Source organism: Mus caroli, unplaced genomic scaffold (genome assembly GCF_978045245.1).
Source record: "Mus caroli unplaced genomic scaffold, Mus_caroli_1 scaffold_3, whole genome shotgun sequence".
NCBI classification, from domain to species: Eukaryota; Metazoa; Chordata; class Mammalia; order Rodentia; family Muridae; genus Mus; species Mus caroli.
In genome coordinates, this window is record NW_028227258.1 from 75911546 (window position 1) to 75932500 (window position 20955).

Sequence of the window (20955 nt, forward strand, 5' to 3'; positions counted from 1 at the left end):
TCTGACCTATTCACAGACAGGTTTACAGTCTTTGTCAGGTAGTGAATTGTACTAATTTGCTCATTTAACTAGAATAGAGAGCGGCATTGTGGCAAGGCTTTAAATCACCCAAGAATTACAATGAGTATAAAAGGCACATAAATCCCTGGAAAGGTCTCAGCAACCCAGAAACACACTGGGAGAGCCTGCAGTTTAACTCTTCCCTCACCATTGCCTAGTCCTTAAAAACACAACAATATAAAATGTTTACTAAGCTGCATTTCTTGTTTCCATGGCTGGGATTAGAACCCAGAGCTGTAGACTCTGTCTGTTAGGTAAGCATCCAGCCACTGAGCTGGGCCTGGTCTCATGTGGCTCTTTTTGTAGGATTCATATTTCTATAAGATAGACATATTTTCCACAAGGAAAATACTTTATGTTCCTAAAAATGCTGCTAACACCAGGAAGCTACAGTAAAAACTTCCTGATAGCGAAACTGCATGCGGGTCAGGGCAAGTCTACCCAGAGTGATTCGCCGCGGCGCCCGAGCCTGGGCAGAAGGCGTCTTTAAGCTGGCGTCTACCACCCTATTGCATTTTCTTTTCAAAGTGTTCTTTCTTTATTTATGTGTGTAAGTGTTTTATCTGAAATATATATATGTGCACCATACATATGCATGGCCTGGTGCCTACAGAGGTCAGAAGAAAGCATTGACTCCCCAGGAACTGGAGTCACAAATAGCCATGTCCTCTGTAAGACCAGCAAGTTATTCTTAATCGCTGAGCCATTTCTCTAGCCTCTCTTTCCTTAAAAAAAAAAGAGTTGTGCATGCGGCCACAGGCCAGCAGAGGGCACCAGATCCTTGGAATTGGAGTTGGTGGTTTATGCTATTTAACTTGGGTGCTAGGAAGTGAACCTGGGTCCTCTGCAGGAGCAGGACACATTCTAATCACTGAGCCATGCCTCCAGCCTCTCACTATGACATTTTAGGAAAATTAAGTTTCCTCAGAATTAAGGACACTGAGAATCTCTCTAATCGTGAGATAGAAATGATTAAGCCTTGAAATTCTTCATTGTTAACTCTCCTTTAAAAAAAAAAAACTGTGCAAAAGAACACAGACAAAACTTACTTAGCACAGTGAGATGAAAAGGATTCTCTTTTTCCACTTCTTCCTTCTGGAATATCAACCTAGCAAAGACAAAATTATGGTAACACTTCCTTTTTCTCATAATTTGGTTAAGATACATTTAACATCAAGTACTTAGGAGATGCGTGACAGTGAAGCTGGCTGTGGAAGTTATTGGAGCTACAGTTGCTAAACACTAAAAAACAAAAACGGGGTTTTGGAAAAAATGTACAGATTCAGCGGGTTGTGGTTACATACTTGTGTAACATCAGCACACAGGAGGCTGAGGCAGGAGGATCATCAGAAAGAGGCTCGCCAGGGCTACAGCAGTGAGCCCCTGTCTAGAAGGCATGGAGGGAGACTAGCTCTCGATGGAGTCCTCCTTGATCAACCAGTTAACTCTTGCCTTACGAGCTTCCACGAGCATCACTCATTCTATCCCTGAGAGTTCTCTACACTTCATCCAAGGAGTGTATGACATCAGACATCAGGCAGTGGGCAGTAATGCTGTCGCCCTGTTCAAATGGAGGGCAGGATGCTGCAACACTTCCCTGGTCCCCAAATGAAGCGTTTAATCAGACTGGTGGATCCTCTCCATGTACTGAAGGGCACTTTGCCCCTTCATATCCACAGGGCAAGAAGAAGGCAATTTGTGCTAAATGACCATCTACTAAGTGCCAGGCATTTCATCTGGTTGCTTAGTAGAAAGCAAACAGGAAAGCTGGGTTGGGATAAAATTCTCAGCCATAACCACACAATTGGAAACTACTTAAGGCTGTGAGGTCTGTATCAGATCAGTGCCCTTTCTGATAAATCCTCTAAGTTTGGTGTTTTAAAACAATTTTTTAAACTTGTGCGCTTAGGAATAACATTTATACCAATAATGTGGCCGACTGGGGGTGATTGATTTCAGTGTGGTAATTGTGCTTTTTAGAGCACCGCTCCACTGAGCAGAAGAGAAATGAGGAGGGGTGTTCAAACTTACATTACTCTTAATATTAATTTAGAGAACGTGGCTGCAGGCCTGGGAAGAACCAGGCTGTATCGGCACTGGGAAATTTTTAAGACCTATATTTCATAATCCAAGAGGCTCAGACTCTTTCTACTTGAAAAATACAGATTTTCTGTAATGCCTAGATTTTAAAAGTTTCTGATGTAATGGAAAATTATTGTTTCCCCCCCCCTCCAAAATAAGCTGTTAACGTTTAAGTTAGTTTTAGTGCTATTTCATAGTATCCATAGGTTATATCAGGGAGTGAGTCATATTTTTCCTATTAATACATGTGTTCAAAGAGCAGTCTTGTTTTGTCCCTATGTTTCACAGCTACCCAGGCTTAGCAGGAAAGCCTTCAGCATACTGGAGTGTGTTCACAAGTTAAGCTATTAAGGGCTATAAAATTTTGACACTTCAATATAATTTTCTCCGGTCTGACTTGAAAATATTATGTGAAAACAACGGACTACTTTCTCAGGTATTCTGGTATTCTCAAACTGACATGGTGCCACACGCCCAAAGAGCATCCCTTCAAAACTGTCTGTAGCACTAACTCATGTTCCCTGAATGTCTCCAAGCACTAACACACATTCTTAAGTGCTGAGGAGCTTTCCGAGGATGGGTGACTGACAATTGATACTGTTTTGTTGGAGCATGGTGGTTCCAGCAATGTGTACCTGACTGAAGACAGTGAGTCCTCCACTCCCAAACTCTGGCAATAGCCAATCGGTCAGCAGTAACAGGTGTCACTGCTGAGATCTTATTCCTTCATAACTGAATGCTGACAGAGCCAGTCTGTGTGGGAAAATATTCACTTAAAAAATGTCCGAGTGTTAGCCGGGCGTGGTGGCGCACGCCTTTAATCCCAGCACTCGGGAGGCAGAGGCAGGCGGATTTCTGAGTTCGAGGCCAGCCTGGTCTACAAAGTGAGTTCCAGGACAGCCAAGGCTACACAGAGAAACCCTGCCTCGAAAAAACCAAAAAAAAAAAAAAAAAAAAAAAAAAAAAAAAAAAAGTCCGAGTGTCAAATGATCCAGAGAAGACAGAAAAGGCAAATTCAAGACTGTAGGCTTCTAGTTTCTCTTTCCCATCTGCGTGTGAGACTCACTGAATGTGTGGCCAAATAAAATAAACAAACCCCACTTACAATGACTTTGACGTAATTGGCAGGAAACACGCCAGTTTGGTTCCTACATTTCCCTCTGTACCACTCTGCATCTATTTTTTCGAGAAGATAAACAATCTCTCCAGATGTGAGACTCAGATCGTCAGCTTGCTCTGTAATACAGAATTAGTGACACACGATGAATTGCCCCAGCTGCACATGTGATTAAAGCAGAGAACAAAGTCGCATTGAGATCTGTCCACAGAGGCAGGGGGTGCATTCGGCTGGTTCTCACAGACTAGATTATACTGATCAAATTAATTTTCCCATGCAATTATATTTTTAAAATGTGATATTAAGAGATTCTAAGATCAGATTAGATATGTCTACAAAGGGAAACACTTTTTAAAACCACCATGGTCCTGGCCAGTGATTCCTACTGTGCCAACGTAAATCTTGCTGCAAACACATCCAGCATTGACAGATGTTTATAGACCTGGCGCGATACACTTACCACCATTCCCAGTCACCCGGAAAAGCCATTCCAACTTCAAATATTAACTAAGGGAGTACTACAGCTCTTTAGGAAGAAAATTTATCTACACCAAAATAAAAATCAATCTGCCAAGTATATATAAATAAGTTGTAAATAGTTTTTTTGTTTGTTTGTTTTTTAAATAACATTTGTAGCTTTGGCTATGAAGGATAACTTAAAATGATTACAAAAATCTAATTCTTTGATCTCATAGGCAGGTGGTGGGTGACACACATATTAAAAAACCTTTTAAAGAGTCAAAAGCCAGGTAACCACTTGGCATCCAGCCAAGGTCTGAAGAAGTCCTCATTTGTCTGTGGACCTCCACACCAAGAATCAAGTTGCCAATTCAATAGGTCATTTTGTATCAGAAGGTCAATTATGAAGCACCTAGAATTTTTCAATGATAAGAATATATTCCCTGGGTTCTGTTGTGGCCCAGGTGATACTTTTTTTTTTTCTATTGTGGGTTCTGTTCCCCTGCCCCCCATTCCAGAAATTGGTTTTGATGTACCCAAGACTTAAGTTTTTCAATAAAGGAAATAAAATCTCTATTTAAAAAAAAAACCATTTAAACACCTACTTTACTTATTAAACTAGAATTAACTTCCTTACAATGCTAAGCAAGTCAATGTTCTATCCTGAGCCCCTAGAGAATGTTATTTTGAGCTAAAACTTCATCACAGAGTTAAAGATAAAATGATAAGCAAAGGCTACTTTTCATTTGTATGAGGGATCTGCCATTCCTTTTTTGTTAAAAAAAAGATTTGTTTAATGTATATGAGTACACTGTAGCTGTACAGATGGTTGTGAGCCATCATGTGGTTGCTGGGAATTGAACTCAGGACCTCTGCTTGTTCCAGCCCCACTCACTCTGGCCCCAAGATTTATTTATTATTATATGTAAGTACACTGTAGCTGTCTTCAGACACACCAGAAGAGGGGGTGAGATCTCATTATGGAAGGTTGTGAGCCACCATGTGGTTGCTGGGATTTGAACTCAGAACCTTCCGAAGAGCAGTCAGTGCTCTTACCCGCTGAGCCATCTCTCCAGCCCCTGACATTCCTTTCAAAGGGCAGGTTTTCAGCTAAGCCTTCTGGCAAGACTGGGTACATGGACCCTTCCTGAAGACAGAGCTGATGGATACAGGGTGGTACCCACAGGCTAGCATTCTGTGGGCACAGGCAATGGGCACGAAAGGCTTTGAGAGCATCCCAGGGCTCCACCAATGTATTATTTATGTCCTTACCTGCTGGGAAATCATGAAGAGCCACAGCGTGAGGAGCACCACTGTCTACAGGCTTCTGACTGTGGCCTGAATCCTTGGGGGAAAAGCAGGGCTGTGAGTGGGGTGTGCAGGATAGACACCAGTTTCATTATCTCTGCAAGACCACTGTTTTGTCTCGTTACAGAGTCCTCCCGAAAGAATTGCCCCATGAGTACCCGACGCAGACCATACAGATGGGCTAGACAAGGGGATCATAATCGCCTCAAAACAGAATGTGTCCTTGCCAGGGTGGGTACAGAAATACATTTCAATTGCATATTACTAAGCACTCCTTTCCAAAGATGTACTTACTTTATGCATATGTACTTACTTTATGCATATGTACTTACTTTATGCATATGGGTGTTTTGCCTGCATGTATGTCTGTGTACCACACAAGTGCCTGGTTGGTGCCTACGGAGACCAGAGGAAGGCACCGGATTCCCTGGAACTGCAGTTGCTCAGAACCGAACCTGTGAACCTGCGTCCTCTGCAAAAGCAGCAGCAAGGCTTTGACCCCCGAGTCATCTTTCCAGCCTCACTAAGCTGTTTGATTTTAAAGGAGGAAACTGAACCAAAATAGAACTGTTTAATTTTAAAAACGTCGAAGGAAATAAAAACAAAACACCGTAACACTTAGCCTACCATGAAGTTGTGGGACTCAGCCACTTTGCCTTTCAGTGAATGGCACTCCCCCCACCCCTTCTACCGATCAATTAAACCTTAAGGACAGAGCTTCCACAGGTAAGGCCACGCTGATGGAAGAGAATGTTTATGTTCTTGCTTTTTGCAATGAAAGGAGCAAATGACTTCCCATAAAAGTATTAATCCACAGAAGGAAAACCAGTTCATTTATTACCACTTAACTGAATACATTCTCTAGTCTGAAAGCAGTGCTATCCCTCGTGCTTGGCCTTTCTATTTAATCTGAGTGGCTTATTCAACAGCAATTCTAAGTAAATTAGCCAAGAGAAAGCAGCACTTTCGGCTAGGTAAACAATGGTCCAGATTAGCTGGAGGAGAAGGGGGTCCGCGATGACACTTAGTTACTGCCAAGCAGCTCCTCCTCTCTTTGGTTTTACTTTGTTTCTTCTTTTTCTTCTCCCTTCTTCTGCTGCTGCTCTTATGTGGACCAGGCTGGCCTCAAACTCATAGCAATCCCCCTGCCTCTGATGGGATTAGAGGCCTGCACTCACCACACCCTGTTTATTTCTTGAGAAAAGGTCTGACTATATCTTCAGGGAGGCCTGGAACTCACTAAATAGACTAGCATGTTTCCAAATTCATGATGCTCCTGCTTCAACATTCTGTGTGCTAGATTTATGAGTGTGTGTCACCACACCTGTATCCTTAGTCTCTTATATGAAGAAACAGGCTTATTGATGACATCATCATCATCACCACCACCACCACCATCATCATTAAACCCAGTTACAGGCTGTCGCTTACTTTCTTTGGCGGTCTGCAGATCAAGGCCAGGGTTTTACTCATGGGCAAGGAAGACTCCATCCTTGACCCTTGGGAATGTTACTTAAAAATATTCAACACTAGCAAACTTATACAATGAATGAAGGTAGACTTTTGGGTGCTTTCTCTCTTTTTTTCAATGACTCTTGACCTCTTAGGGATACTTAAGTCCTTGCCCTTTCCACAGCCTCGGTGCACCGGCTTGATCACAGTGTACTGTGAGGAATGGCCCACTCTTCCCACTCTACACTTCTGTCAGATCTTTCCCGAATCCTCCTGCTTTTTTAACCAAAATGCGCCACAGGGGCAACTGTCTGTTTAATACAGGAAGCAGAACTGTAACTCAGGTCAAGAGAGGCATGGCTGAGGCAGCTTCACACCAGCGCCTGCTTACTGCCTTTGTCTAAATAATGAGCAATGCGGGAGTTGTGATAATTGTGAGCTATTTTAGGTTTCTGGTGGCTTTAAGAACACCAATTTATGTAATTAATTATGTGTGTGGATTTTTATTTGTTCCTGATTTAAATCTTCAGAAAAAAGAATGGCTATTCAATAAAGAATACTAGGCTGGATGGCTGGTGACTTGGAAAACGTCAAGACATAAATCTACCTTAAACCTAACGTGAATGTGAGTCTCTAAGTGAACCAAAGACCTGAATATACCCAGGAGTGAGAAAGTTGGGAAGATAATCTGAGCCTCCAGTTAGGGTCCTTGCTCAAGCCTTCAGTGATGAGCAAGCAGACTCATCAGGGGGAACAGCCTAGACAGGGCCGTCCACAAGGGAGGCGGACAACCCAGACTCCACTACCAGGGTGCACATCTTGTAGGTAAACCCAAGACAGTTCAAAGGTCTTCATTCCCAGAGTCATGATGTTATAACAGTAAGAATAGCTAATACCACTGCTCAATTGTTGTGCTCCAGTCACTGTAATAAACACCTTCTATGCGTTAACATTATCTTACTTGTTAAATGTCTGAGATACAATTCATACGAAATAAAATGTATCCATTTAGAATCTATGCGGCTTTTACAGGTTTTCATTTAAAGATGTTTATGTGCTTTTAATTGACAACTAACTTCTTGCTGCTGTATAGTAAAATATTAGTATATTTTTTTATCATTAAACTGCTGCATGACTATCAAAAAAAAAGCATCTATGTGGTTAAGGAACGTTCATGGAATCGTGCGACTATCACTGAAGTCTGTGTTTACAGTGTTTTTTTTTGTTTTGTTTTTGTTTTTTGTTTTTTTTGATCCCCTCTGCTTCTCCACAGAGCCCGTGTGAAGGCTAAAGTTATGTTTTAAGTTTAAATTACTGTATTAAGAGATCTATAAGACACAAATGCCTCTGACCTGCCCAGAACAGATAGCCTCCAGGAATGCTGGGGGCGTTGCTCACAGGCCACAAGCTTTCACTTTTGTAAACAAGCTTGGTTGCCCCAGCTGGGCTTGATCACACGTGTAGGCGGGAGGTGTGTCGGATGTATGTTTGCCCCCAACTGGACGAAGGTGAGAAGTACACAGCCTTGTGGGTTTTCCCTTTATAAGCCTCTGACTAATATATTTTGGTGCTGTTCTCTGGGAATCCCAGGTAAAGACCTGGCTGGTGTCCACTGTCCTGGACAGTTTTAATAAAGCATGCCTTAAATTGGCTCAAACATTGTGGCAGTGGGCTTGTTCTTGCCCAGTGGGATTCACCCTTACTGTTCAGGAGCAACTCCTCATTCACCCTCCCCTCAGCCCTAAGCAAACAGGAGTCTACTTTCTGTCGGCATGGATTCACCTTTTCTGGGTCTCTAAGCAATATGTCAATCTAAAAACAGCTCTGGGGATGTTACTGTACATTCCATATGAGAAGCAAAACAAAACAAAACAAAACAAAAACAAAAAATGCTTCGGCACTCTGTGGCCACCCAGGTAGGAGGGAAACTGAAGGCACACACTTGCTGACGACCCTTCACTTTCTCTCTGACCAGTTCTTTGGATTCAACCATAATCAATACATTTAATATCTTCTGTTTACCAACTTAGGGGAAGGTGCCCAATTTTGAACCTTCTTCTCCATGGCTTTTTGTGGTCTTGGCAATGGGTACCAGACAAGTGCTGAGGCCAGTGACTCAAGTTTCATTTTCTAAAAACTCTAACAATCCCTCCAGCCCCAAAGCCTAATAGGACAGTTCATTTCATTATCAGCAGCAGAGACAGCGCACTGGCTCCGGAGGCCAACTCTCTGCCAAGCCACAGCGAGGAACTAAAAGGCAATGTTCCAAGGGGGAAAACTTTGGACTGTTACAACTTTTACATTTTTAGCTTTAAAAATACATGTAAGAGGATAGATCTTTTTGGCAGTGTAAGTCCTGCTGTTACCAACGGCATGCTCCGGGAGAGGAAGGGCAGCTCTAACAGATGGCCGATGCTGGACCCAAACAGAGAAAATTGGGTAAGAGAAGTTTCCTATGTCAACTAGTTAGAATTCTCACGTGTCAGCTGCACGAGCTGGAGACATAAGTTCTCCCTAAAATGATAATTTTTAGTTTCTTAGAAAAAAGCTTCATAGGATAAACTGTCCTTCAAGAAGAAGGCATTACACTGGCTTTGAAAACTAGGATGCAGCGTTGCTCAGAAGCAGGGCAGCTGCCTAGCTTCTCTGACACCCTGAGCTGGTCTCCTGCGATGCTAAACTGTAACTGTAAAATGTAACTTTTGTTCTCCTGTGGTAACTGCCATCTCTGAGGCTTACTGCCTCAGCCTGCTAACCCAGGCCTCGCCCTGGAAGCTTCTAGCCTCTTATCTAAGCCTACGCTGTTTTCAGCCTCTGAGATTTACTGCTGAGTAAGCTCTCAACTGTGGCTGGCTGGTTCAGCTCAGCTCTTCTGACTCCTCTCCAAGCTGACTGATTCAGTTGGCTTCTCTCTCGACCTCTGACTAAACTGCTCTGCTACTAACTGCTATTAACTCTGGCAATCTGTAATAATCTTCTGACTTCTTCTCATTCTCTGGCTCGTTCTGTCTTCCCCTGTGTCTAGCTTGTTCTGCCTCTGTAACCTGTCTCTGTACAACTGTCCCAGTAAAACTGCCTCCTCGTCTCTCTCCTTCTTCCTCTGCACTGCTCTCTTTGCTCTATCTTCTTATGAGAGTTGAGCATATCCTATTCCCATCAAATCTTTCTCTGATTCATTACTGACACTCGATTAGACATCATATTCAAACATGGCTGCTTCCTTCTACAAACTAACTTTACTTTCATTGGGATTAAAGGTCTGTACTAAGGGCGTGTCTGTATTCCACACAAAGGGGTTAAAGGTGTGTGCTAAGGGCTGAGCCACAGCACAACTAGAACTAGAAACAGTTCCCCCCACCCCCCTAGTAAATGACACAATCTCAGGTTCACAGTGTGACCTGAGTCACAGCAGTGCAACACACTAAACACAGTCTTCAGGAATCTCTGAGTCTTACATCAGGCTCCACAAACTTGTCGTCAGGCCTAAATTGTGCCTCGAAGACACTGGGTTATACTTCATTATTTAATGAGCTTATTAAAGCAGATAAATGAAGTTTATAGGTTTACACGAGGCTCCCTTTCCCCTCCCTAGACAGGGTCTCCTGTCACTCAGGATCCCCTTGCCCTCTACCACACATCCAAGGATGACCCTGGCCTTCTGATCCTGCTCAACTCCACCTCCTTACAGAGAGAGCACCTGCTACTCCACACCCTGTTAGATTAATCTTCCTTCCTTTCTCTCTCCTCTCTCTCTCTGTCTCTCTCTGTCTCTCTCTGTCTCTCTCTGTCTCTGTCTCTGTCTCTCTCTCTCTCCTCCTTCTTTTTCGAGACAGGGTTTCTCTGTATAGCCCTGGCTGTCCTGGACCTCATTATGTAGGCCAGGCTGGCCTCCAGAGTGCTGGGATTAAAGGTATGTATCACAATACAGAGCTCAGCTTGCATTTTAAAGCAGTCTTTTATGTCAGATTTAGCATTCACAGGATTCCTTTTAAAATAATGGATTCATCCTGCTAGACAAACAACCCCTGGTACTCGATAAACAGGTTTACATTATTTAAAAGAGTAAGTAGCTTTCTCAGTTGACAATCTGAGAGTTGAGTGTCCTAGCTCCCACAAGCCACCACGGACTTGAAGAAGGCGGAACACCCAATCTGTGCCAACACGATGAGAGTCATTTATTCCACAATTGGAGCAAACTGCTAGTGATATCTCCACCCTGGCTAAAGTAACGCTGCTGATACGAGGAACTCAGGGAGTGGAGGATATAATTAATAGCCCTGTGACGTGGTCACCATGCAGGGCACAAACCCTCACGATAGCAATTCCTTACGTTAGGTCTGCCTCTCGGGCGCTCGTCCAGGGGAGTGACAATCTTCATCTGGGATGGGTGGACTCTGCCGGTGCCTTCTCCCCGTTGGCATTCCAAGTAATTATTTTCTGCCTGCTTCAGGATGACAAGGACATCCCCGCGCTGTAAAGCACAACAGCACTCTCTGAAGCAATTATTATTTCATAAAACATTATTACTTTCCCACATTTTAATCTTTGGAGCCTAAAGCATTTAATAATGTGTAATAGCAGGAGCAGAGGGCAGCATTTCTTTCTTTTTTTTTTTTTTTTTTTTTTTTTAATCAGTCAGTAAGGAAAGAGCTTGACTTTACCTTACAAGAGAGTTCCGTGGGGTTTTGGGAGACAATGTCTTCATTGGCAATTCCATGAGGCACAGACAGCTTAAATGTAAACCATAAGAGAATTACTCATAGTCCCACATCGCCACCCGCTGCTGGTCACTTCAGCATGTTGCTGAAGTACAACTTTTCCAGAAGGACCGCTCTCAGGCAGGCCTCGAGCCCTGGGAACCAGTGAGGCCACCATTTCTCCGGGGCACTAAAGCTCTCAGGAGGTGGAGCTGAGCCCACAGGATCACAAGGGGTGAATGTGACCTCACATTCTCTTGGGACCTCTCTCTGTAGGGCTTTACTGATGGCTTCCATTTGCCTTGTCCCCCTGGTGCCAGTGCCTGTCTGCTTGAAGCCCAGCGACTTCCTGTTCCCTCAACAGTCTGACCTTAGGATGGTTTTTAGACCCAGGGCTAAAGGGTTCAGTTCCTGCCTTGGTAGGTTTTGGCTGATGCGTTCTTGTCAGAAGTTCTATGGAATATACACTAAAGCGTGGAGAACGAGGTTGCCCGGGCCCAGTTATCCACGAGCAAAGACGCAGCACAAGGAGGTGGCCTTGTAAATCTGGGTTGAGCACCGTCACTCTTCCCACATCTCCACAGCACCCAGGCTCCCAAAGCACACAGTAGTAATTTAATGGCGGTGTAGCCATGGGAGTGCGGGAAGTGGATTGAAGGATGTTATTTTATAATGAGACATATCACTCTAAACAGACCATCATTTTTAATTGCTGATGTCTTTGAATTCCTTAAATTGTTGGACATGGACACAGAATCCAAGTGAAACTTAGTGCCCCTTGAATGAACAGTTTGGGCATAGAATGGCCGTAGCAAACAGAGAATAGGCCACTAATTAATTAGCCCTGTATTCATGGTATGGCAAAATGCTGAGGGGTGTAGGTTCAGTGCCAATTGTTCGGTGGTAATGCCCTGGTTTTACCACTTAAACCTCTAACGTGGTCTCATTCTCCTTATTTGTGTAATGGGGATAATAAAAGCATCTAATCGACAAGGCTAGTTTTGAATAGTGCCTAGCTAATAATTAGCTCTCGACACATACCAATTACTATGTTACTTTATATATTAAGTAGTCTATCCCAAAGACTATGTCTTGGGTTTGGGTAGTTAAAGTTTCATTAGTTTATGCTTCATCTTAGGGGGGTGGGGTGGGGATGGGGAGAGATAAGGAAGACGGGGAGAGAGAGAAAGAGGCAATGGGTTTCACTAATTTAAATGACTAAATATATTATATTTTTATCTGTTTATTCTCTTCTCAAAACCAGAATTAGCTTAAAGTAAAAAAAACACAAAAAACAAAAAACAACACTTCCTGGCTTGACGGAAGTATAGAACAGAATTAAATTACGAACTACTGTTAAACACATCACTGGCATATAATTATTTAAAAAATAGAAATAGTTCTCCCTGTCCACTTAGAAGTTAATTTTCATAAATCATCTCTGTCCGTCATTTGTGGGAAACAAGTGACAAAAGTCACTTGGTGAAAAATATCCAAAGAGACCAAAATTAACAGTCAACTATCTCAATTACAGATAAGAACTTTTAACCAGTAGCTATTAAATGGGGCGTGATAATTATGCTTACAAAAAAAACCTGTAAGGAAGCTCATTGATCTTAATAAAAGCTTAATTTCTACTTCATTTAAATGCTGCTCACTGAGTGGGCAGAGCAGCTGTAAAGCACAACCTACACCAGGGGTGAGCCACTCACGCCCAGCAGATGCTACCTCGTCAGTGAGGTAGAATTCCTCTCTGCCTGCTTCCCCTTCCTCACTGTTTCTAATACTCTGTCTGGAAAACCCAGGGATTTTCGTTGTTGTTTTGTTTTTTAAAGATTTGTTTGATGTGTATGAGTATTTTGCTCACATGTATGATAGTTGTCTCATGTGTTATGGGTGGTTGTGAACTGCCTTGTGGCTGCTGGGAATCAAACTGGGATCCTCTGCACCTGCAAGAACAAGTGCTTCCAACTGCTGAGCCATCTCTCCAGCCCCAGGAAACAGGTTTGTGGCAGCTTAGTTCTCTAAAGCTTTCTGGGCCAGGGTCTAAGCCCACGTTTGCTTTTATAATTTTAAAAAAGAACTACAGGCCGGGCGTGGTGGCACACGCCTTTAATCCCAGCACTCAGAAGGCAGAGGCAGGCGGGTTTCTGAGTTCGAGGCCAGCCTGGTCTACAGAGTGAGTTCTAGGACAGCCAGGGCTATACAGAGAAACCCTGTCTTGGAAAAAAACAAAACAAAAAACCCTACAGGTCTTTCTTATCCTAGCACAAAACCCTTACGCACTTACCATGTATTTCCTGTAGAGAGGGTGTCCCGGTTTAGGACGAGGGGGTAGCACCGGATCTTGGTTTCTAAAGATTTGACTCTTGGCTTTTGAGAGTCCAGATACCAAGTGGCTTTGCTTCTTCTGAAGATCCATGTCAGAGGAGGAGCGGTTAAAAGGCAGATTTTTATTTGATGATTTGGATGCAGGAAGTTTAGGGGGTGGTGGTCTCTCGGGGGCCCCTTTGGGGGGAGGCCTCCAAACTGGAATGACTTTTCCATGTACAGGTCTGAAAGGCCAGGGAGCCATGAGTCAGCGTTTGATCTCATCTAGGTTCCATTTCACCCCAACACACACACATACATGCACACACACGCACACACACACACACACACACACACACACACGCTTGGCAGCCTGGCTCAGGCGTGAAGAGCTTTTCTGCTGATGGGATACAGTTTACTAAAACCTGCAGGGTGTGCTATTTCTGAGCAAAGGACTGTTGCATTAAACATTATATCAGAGGAAATGGTATGATGCTCCGGCTTCCTCTTAGCCCACACTGGAGATTCATTAGCTCAAGACAAACAAGCATTCACTGTCACGAGCACTCCAAGGCCCCAACTGCTCCTAAACCCACGGACTATTTCAGGAAGCTAAGCACTATCTACCATAGTCTGAGACAAAAGCTTAGGCAGGAGATGATATCAGGTGTAGGTGCTTGAGTCGTTTGTATAATGAGAAAAGGAACATCAAAGTCCCCTAATGGTCGCATTATACGTTACTATTAAAACTCTTAATTTAGATCAGCATAAAGTCCTAAAAATGCAATAGGACAGTTACTAGTTTGAAAACCTTTTTTCTAATCTCTAAATGGAAATAAACTTCAACATGGCAATGCCTTCTGAAAGTGTGGCAGCCTTTGTCCAAATACCTCTAGAGCCCTGGGGAGAGGCCAGCTCTGAGTTCCCTCTCGAGATGCTGAGACACAGGCCTGCCTTTCCTAATAGGAGGGTGTTTATGAGCAAGACTCCACAGAGGAACTGGTTTGGTTTGGAAAGCTGTCTTATTTATTTGGAAAAAGTATCAAAGGCTCACTCGTGTTTGTGCTCTGTAGGTTTTTGGATCTTGTTAAAAGAAGAAAAGATCAGAGAGTCCCATAACCTGCTGTCACAAGCAGACTGTGGGCTGGCAGCCTGGGCAGATTCATGAGTTTCTCTCCACAGCAAGATCTAAGGCTCACAGCTCCGCATATAGAAGATAGTGGACAGGAGCCATTCTCCATCGCATTCACGTCCCTCCAACTTTCCTACATTATACCTACCTTGGTGGCAACCTGGGGGGTCCTTGAACCAAGCCTCCTGATTCGCTGGCTTGCTCCAGTTCCTACAAATGTCACAGAAGACTTTTTAGTCAAGACTAACCCAAAACAAGAGTTTGTAAGAGGAACTGGGTTCAGCTTTTCGAGTGATTCTCTAAGTAGAAATGCTGTGAAGTTACGGAGAACAGTTGAGAAGGACTCTGAGTATTATACATCATATACATATACACATACATATACACATACATGCCCTTGCTGGCTTGGAACTATGTAGATCAGGCTGGCTTTGAACTCACAGAGATTCACCTGCCTCTGTGTCTGAGTGTTGGGGTTATAGGCACAGTCTATTGTGTCCAGTCATAAAGCAATATTTTAAAAAAGGCTTTTTTATGTGTATGACTGTTTTGCCTACATGTATGTCTGTGCACCACATGTCTGCCTGGTGCCCTCAGAGGACAGAAGTAGGGGCTGGGTGCCCTAGATGGTGATTGTCTTCTTTTCTGCCAGTTTGTTTGCTTCAATTTTAATATGTGACATTTCTTCATTTCAATTATGGGAGAAGCAAACAGTCGTGAGTTTAAACCATAGAGAGTGAAGTGGATGGCTGTTCTGCCATCTCCTCTCCTTGCTGGGTGGCTTCAAAACAAGCAGTGGGCTCTGAACTAGAGGAGTTGAGGGCATTAAGAAGGACTTGAAAGTAAGACACTGGAGGGGAGACAGAAGGGCAGGAGAGATGGGCATTTCTCAAGACTGGCTGCATGGGCAGCCAAGGCCTTTGTGGGGAGTGTGTGTGTGGGAAGTGTGTGAGAGCACAGGACAGGTGGAGCAGCCTAATGATAGACAAGAAGATTTGGAAGGGGGAGGGGTCGATGGAGAGATTCCTTGGGGGTGGGGCTCAGCTGGTCTGTTCCATAGGTTTTCGTCATAGGCTGAGGACTATGAAATCATTCCTCTATTGAGTGAGAAACAGAAAGATCTCAAAGACCAGGCAGGCCTCTTTGTTCTTTTCTTTTGGAAAAGTCCTAACTAAATTGTTCTTTTCTTTCTTTCTTTCTTTTTTTTTTTCATTTGAAACCTTGAAAGTATTTACGCCTAAGACCAACTTTCCCTCTCCAGTCATTAAGACCCCAGCATACACCCAGGAAATACCATCTCTAAGACTTTAAAGAAAAAAAAAAAGACTTTAAAGAAAAAAAATTTCTAGCCCATTAAAATTACTCTGCATTAACAGTTACTTAGTTATTGCTTAGGAATCTTTAGGCAAATCCAAACTGTTTCATCCTCATAACAAATGAGTTAAAACTTCTTTCCACGATTTTAAAATTCACGCTATTTATAACATTTCCTTAAATACCAAGTGATTAATCGCCAATAACTATGATAATTTAAACATGTTTCGATGTCTTAAAACCTCATTTTTTAAAAAACAAATTAAGCTTGCCCTTAAAACTTGGTTTCACTAATGAGTTCAGTTAATGTAGTGAAGCAAGCCGCCAGCTCATAAACCCTGCAATATTCCAGAATAACCCACGCCTTATAAACATGCCGCCGCCTGTAATTCTTCCTGACAATATTGCTCTGATAAAACGCATGGCTTTCCTTGGCCACCTTTAAAATTAAAGCAAACAAACTTTAGTAGGCAAGGAGAACTTTTTATTGATTTTCTTCAAAATTAGTTGTGGGTTATGCCTTAATAATTAAGGGAAACTTCAGCAGAAATATTAACTTGTAGCTGATACGGAAGGGTACATATCTTACGGTGTATAACACATCTTAGCTGCAGCCTCTGGGGCAAGGCTTGTCTTCTCATTTTGTTTTCAACAAGGCTTTAACCACAACTGAGCTACATCCATAAAGGTTTGTTGGATATTTAAAACAGCTTTCTGATCTCTCTCTTGATAAACTCCTAAGTTGGAACAAGAAAGGCACATCTTGCCGTATGTGACACCGTCTAACAGTGACAAGGTGGCCCCTATTGCTGCAGCTGTCTTAGTGTTTGTCAGTGTGGGTCCGTGCCCAGGTTCTGCCAACAGTCCTCAGAGACTACTGACTCAAGTTTCCCCCTCTTCAGCATTCCACATACGCTGCGAAGCCTTTCTCTATCTTCTTAGTTTTTTTCCTAGTTCTGAGATTGCCCAATTCTGGTGTCTGAGATGCTGGCTGAGTTCCTGGCAGAGGTGTTTTTCTTTTTTTCTTTTATCAACAAATGTTCCCAACAGGTTAACTGCTAGTCAAGTAGCATATGAAAAACCTCATGGGAATTTTTCTTTATGGTCATGTCCACAGCAAATCAGAAACTGCATTCTAAAAGCCTTGGTAATGACCAAGAGGTGTTTTTCTGATCATAGCATTTCTATAGATGCCATCTTTGCACCATCTGCATTGTAGTCAGAAGTGTGGAGAAGCTGGCTTAGGTATGTTTTGTAGGCGCTGACACTCCTTAGAGCAGAGCTTAAAGGCAGCTTGTCTCTGGCACATACACTTTTGTGCTGTGTGCCTGGATTCATGAGCCATGCAGAGTCTCCCATAGACTTGGCAGGTTTAGGGGATGCTTTGAGATAGCAAGGGAGACACAGCTCCAGTGGCCCCCGATGAGACCCTAGAGCCCATCACTGAAGTAATGGAAGCAAGGTTTGGTGACTGTAGCCACAGGGCTGATGACAAGTTCCCTGAAACTCTGGTCAGGGGAAACAGCAGACAGGACAGTTGGGAAAGCCTGTCTATCCTCAGTCTGTGACACTGACGCCTTCTACGGGGCTTCTCCTTCACTGCTAGTCCTCATGGCCACTGGTCTAAATAAACTCAGTAATTTCAATTCTTACAACAAAATTTTTAGGCACGGGTTTGACCTTAGTCTCTAGAAATTACACACAAACCTGCTTCCTCAAGCCCTTTCCTTCAGACTCACTGTTCCTATTATGGTCTGCATGCATGAGCAGACAGGCGGCCCGAATCCCAGTGATGGGAACAGGGCAGGATTTCCTCCTGCTCACGTGAGGCTGGGAGGTAGCTATGGACACTGGAGCCCTTCGGGGAGTTTGGTTTACCCAAACTTGTTTTCTTTTAAATGTAGGTGTCATTCTTGGACTGCGTGACAATGCAGGTGACAATACCAGTGTTTCCATAGCGTGGTCATTCACAGAACCCGGCCCAGCGCTCACTGGAGAGTGTGTGCCAGCTCAGCACAGCTCCCTGCAGGAGCCTTTCCAGAATGGAGCCTGAGACCTTTGCAGATCTCAACAACTACACGATCTGCTTTTGGGCTTTCTTTGCCCAGTTTTAATAAAAATTTATTATCAAATACTTTGAAGATACAAATGATCACTAAATTTTAATTCATTCTACAGAAGAATCTCATTAACTTGGTATTGGCTAATTTAATTTAATGTCTTTTTCAAAGAAATTTCTCCTCACTAGATGATTAGACCGGTTTGCCTGTGTGATGAGCACAGTTAACGCACGGGGTAAGACTATTATGAAAATGGAACTGAATTGGTTTAAAGACTTTAAGAATTGATTTCTCTTGAAACAAGCCATAAAGATTGCCCACCAGGAGGAAAGTTTTAAAAATGCACATGGGAATAGTATTAAGGTTGAAATATAAAATACGCATATAAAAAGTCCTGGGTATGTTAACAAATGCATCGGAAAGTATTTTATTTCAATTAAAAGTTTTTCTTAAATTTCAAAATAAAAATTTCTTAGTTATTTTAAATTATTATTTTTAAAATAAAAATAGATTTGAATGCTTTAAACAAAATCTGACAATTTGACTAATCTATTTCTATAAATATTAAAGTTTTTTGGAAGTTATAATAACTTCCTCATTATTATTATGGTATCATATAAAAGACAATGTCATTATATTGGTACAGGAGAAATTATTTTATAATGAAGTACAATGAATGAGTCCAATCCTTCTATAGGGACTTGTAAAATAGTGAATATAACATTAAGTAAGCGCATGAGGTTTAACAATTGGGTTCTAATAAGATAATTTCTAAAAGTATAGCCAATGGTAAGATAATTTAAACAGCAACTGAACACTCAGAACTGGTTCAGAACTCTGTCTTAGGCCTAACCACCCCTCGGTATCACTTACTGGGTTTCTAGTTCTGTCAGAGTGACTGAGCCTTCCAGACACTGCACTGTGAGTATTCCCAACTGGCTTTTCGGCAGGAAGAGGAGGTGGGCTTTGTGGTTCCTCATGTAAACCTGGGGAAAGACAAGACAGAAGTCACCAGCAATGGCTAGTCCAGGATTCCATACAATGACCTGAATGTTTGGGCTCCCTAGGAAAATGGCTGGCAGGAGACAGTTAAGTAATGTTAAGCAGACCTCTGAAAAGTGGAAAGTGAGTGAGCCCACACCATGCCACACAGCGGGATAGCATTTGCTAAGAATCATGAGTCAGGCATTAACTCAGGCACTCCAAACAAAATCACCATCCCTGTGTTAGATCTGTCTGGTCTACTCGTAGCTGGTACCATGTATGGCAATTTCAGTTTAAATCTTAACGTGAAACAAGGTCCAAATGTTTGTTCTTTAGTTGCGCTAGCCACATTTCCAGCAGCCTGTTGCCACTGGGGGATAGAGGCTACCACAGTGGCCAGCACGGATATACCACTGCCAGAGTATCATACTAGATAATATGCTACCTATGTTAGAGATACTGGAATTAAGAAAACTCTAAGTGAGATGTTTAATTTATTAATGACAGTAATTGTCATGTTTGTTTGAACTAAAGCCTGTGCTCATTCTAGTAAAACATGGTCCTTAATAGGCGGACCACCCAACCCTCCCCATTCACAAATAATTAAATGTTTCTGATAATTTAGGTTAATGGCCATAATTGCCTTAATTACTGAAACAATACTTTTATATCCAAACCACACATGCAGCTCAGTAATATTCCCAACTTACTTTAAAGAAAGAAAATAGAGATGATTAGATTTAATTATTGCCAGAAAATTAAAATCTGTGTACAGGAATACTTCTTACTTAAGGGGATAATTGTAACATTGCCGGAGGCTAAAGCCACCTTTTACACTGTCTGGTGTAGTCACTGAAGGTACATGGGAATTCTTGTTTTTTCAAATGAATACTTAAAATTTCTAGCTCCAGTGAAAAACCTCTAACATGAAGATGATCTGTCAGGTTCCTGTTCCACCCACAGACAGGAAAACATTCTCAAAGGGAGAAAAATGTCCAAGCCTGCTACTAGGAAAACAAATGATTTAAGTGCTTGTTGTGAGAGAGGCAGGACACAAAGTCCTCAAGTCAGGTCACCTTCCTCCATGCCCTCCCACTGCGCCAGGTTCTCAGCCTCACAAGGAGGCAATCACACTATTTAAGAGTTCACTGGAGCACTAAGAAGAAGTGAGCTGGACCCTTACTTGCAGAAGAGGCACAGGGAGAACCTGTTATGGGTATGACTGGCTTCAGAGGTACAGTTCCCATTTTAATACAGTCAGTGAAGGATCTGACAAGAGCCTGAAGGAATTCCGGGGACCAGCAATGTGCATAGCCTGGGGAGGTTCCAGGGGAGGGAGCTGCAGGTTCAAAGGACCTTGCACACCAAGCTGGCCTTTTCTTCTCTGTCCATTACAGATTCTTTAGACACCAGAAATCATGTTCTTTTTCCTCTACTGCATTTATGCATTGTTTAAAAACTGTATCAACGGGCGCCAGAGGATGGCTCAGGAACTAAGCAGACTGGCTCCTCTTCCAGAGGGCCCAGGTTCACAGCACCCACAGAGAGACTCACAACCGTCTCTTGTTCCAACTTCAATTCATCTGATATCTTGTTCTGTTTCCTCAAGCACTGCAAGCACATGGTGCAGAGACACACATGCTGGCAAAACCCGCATTAAAAAAAAAAAATAAATGATTTACCATTGGACTAGCAGAACTCTGGAGAACTGACTTGTGCCGGCCCTGACGACTCTTGGAAGGCTGTCTAGGCCTGTCACTTCTCTCATGCCCACCAGGACAGAGTCACCTTTAAACAGTTCCTGGGGCGTTGTTTGGAAATTAATTTAAGATGATTTCTTAGCTTATCTTTTCACAATTTCAGAGTTAATAACCCAATTTAGGAAACATAATCGGGGGTGGGGGGTGGGGGGTGACACTGCTTACCCTAGGAAGGCCAGCTCACAAGTTCTGTACTGTAAGATGGGACCAACCACCATTT

The 20955-nt window shown here is 42.8% G+C and overlaps 1 protein-coding gene and 1 non-coding gene across 6 annotated transcripts in view; both read right to left on the bottom strand.

Annotated features, from left to right (window-relative positions):
* Positions 1–20955, bottom strand: part of Sh3d19 (SH3 domain containing 19) — a 154829-nt gene that overhangs the window by 9719 nt on the left and 124155 nt on the right. For all 5 annotated transcript variants that reach the window (XM_021157571.3, XM_085835792.1, XM_021157573.3 and 2 more), the window contains 8 exons: positions 18865–18977; positions 14766–14827; positions 13466–13730; positions 11140–11208; positions 10809–10949; positions 4991–5063; positions 3248–3378; positions 1110–1168 (listed from right to left, as the gene is read on the bottom strand). In XM_021157571.3, the coding sequence (XP_021013230.1) occupies positions 1110–1168; positions 3248–3378; positions 4991–5063; positions 10809–10949; positions 11140–11208; positions 13466–13730; positions 14766–14827; positions 18865–18977 (913 nt within the window). The remainder of the gene's footprint in view (positions 1–1109; positions 1169–3247; positions 3379–4990; positions 5064–10808; positions 10950–11139; positions 11209–13465; positions 13731–14765; positions 14828–18864; positions 18978–20955) is intronic.
* Positions 16967–17088, bottom strand: LOC115030723 (small nucleolar RNA SNORA32). The gene has a single exon (XR_003836321.1). It is a non-coding gene; the product is annotated as a small nucleolar RNA SNORA32 (small nucleolar RNA).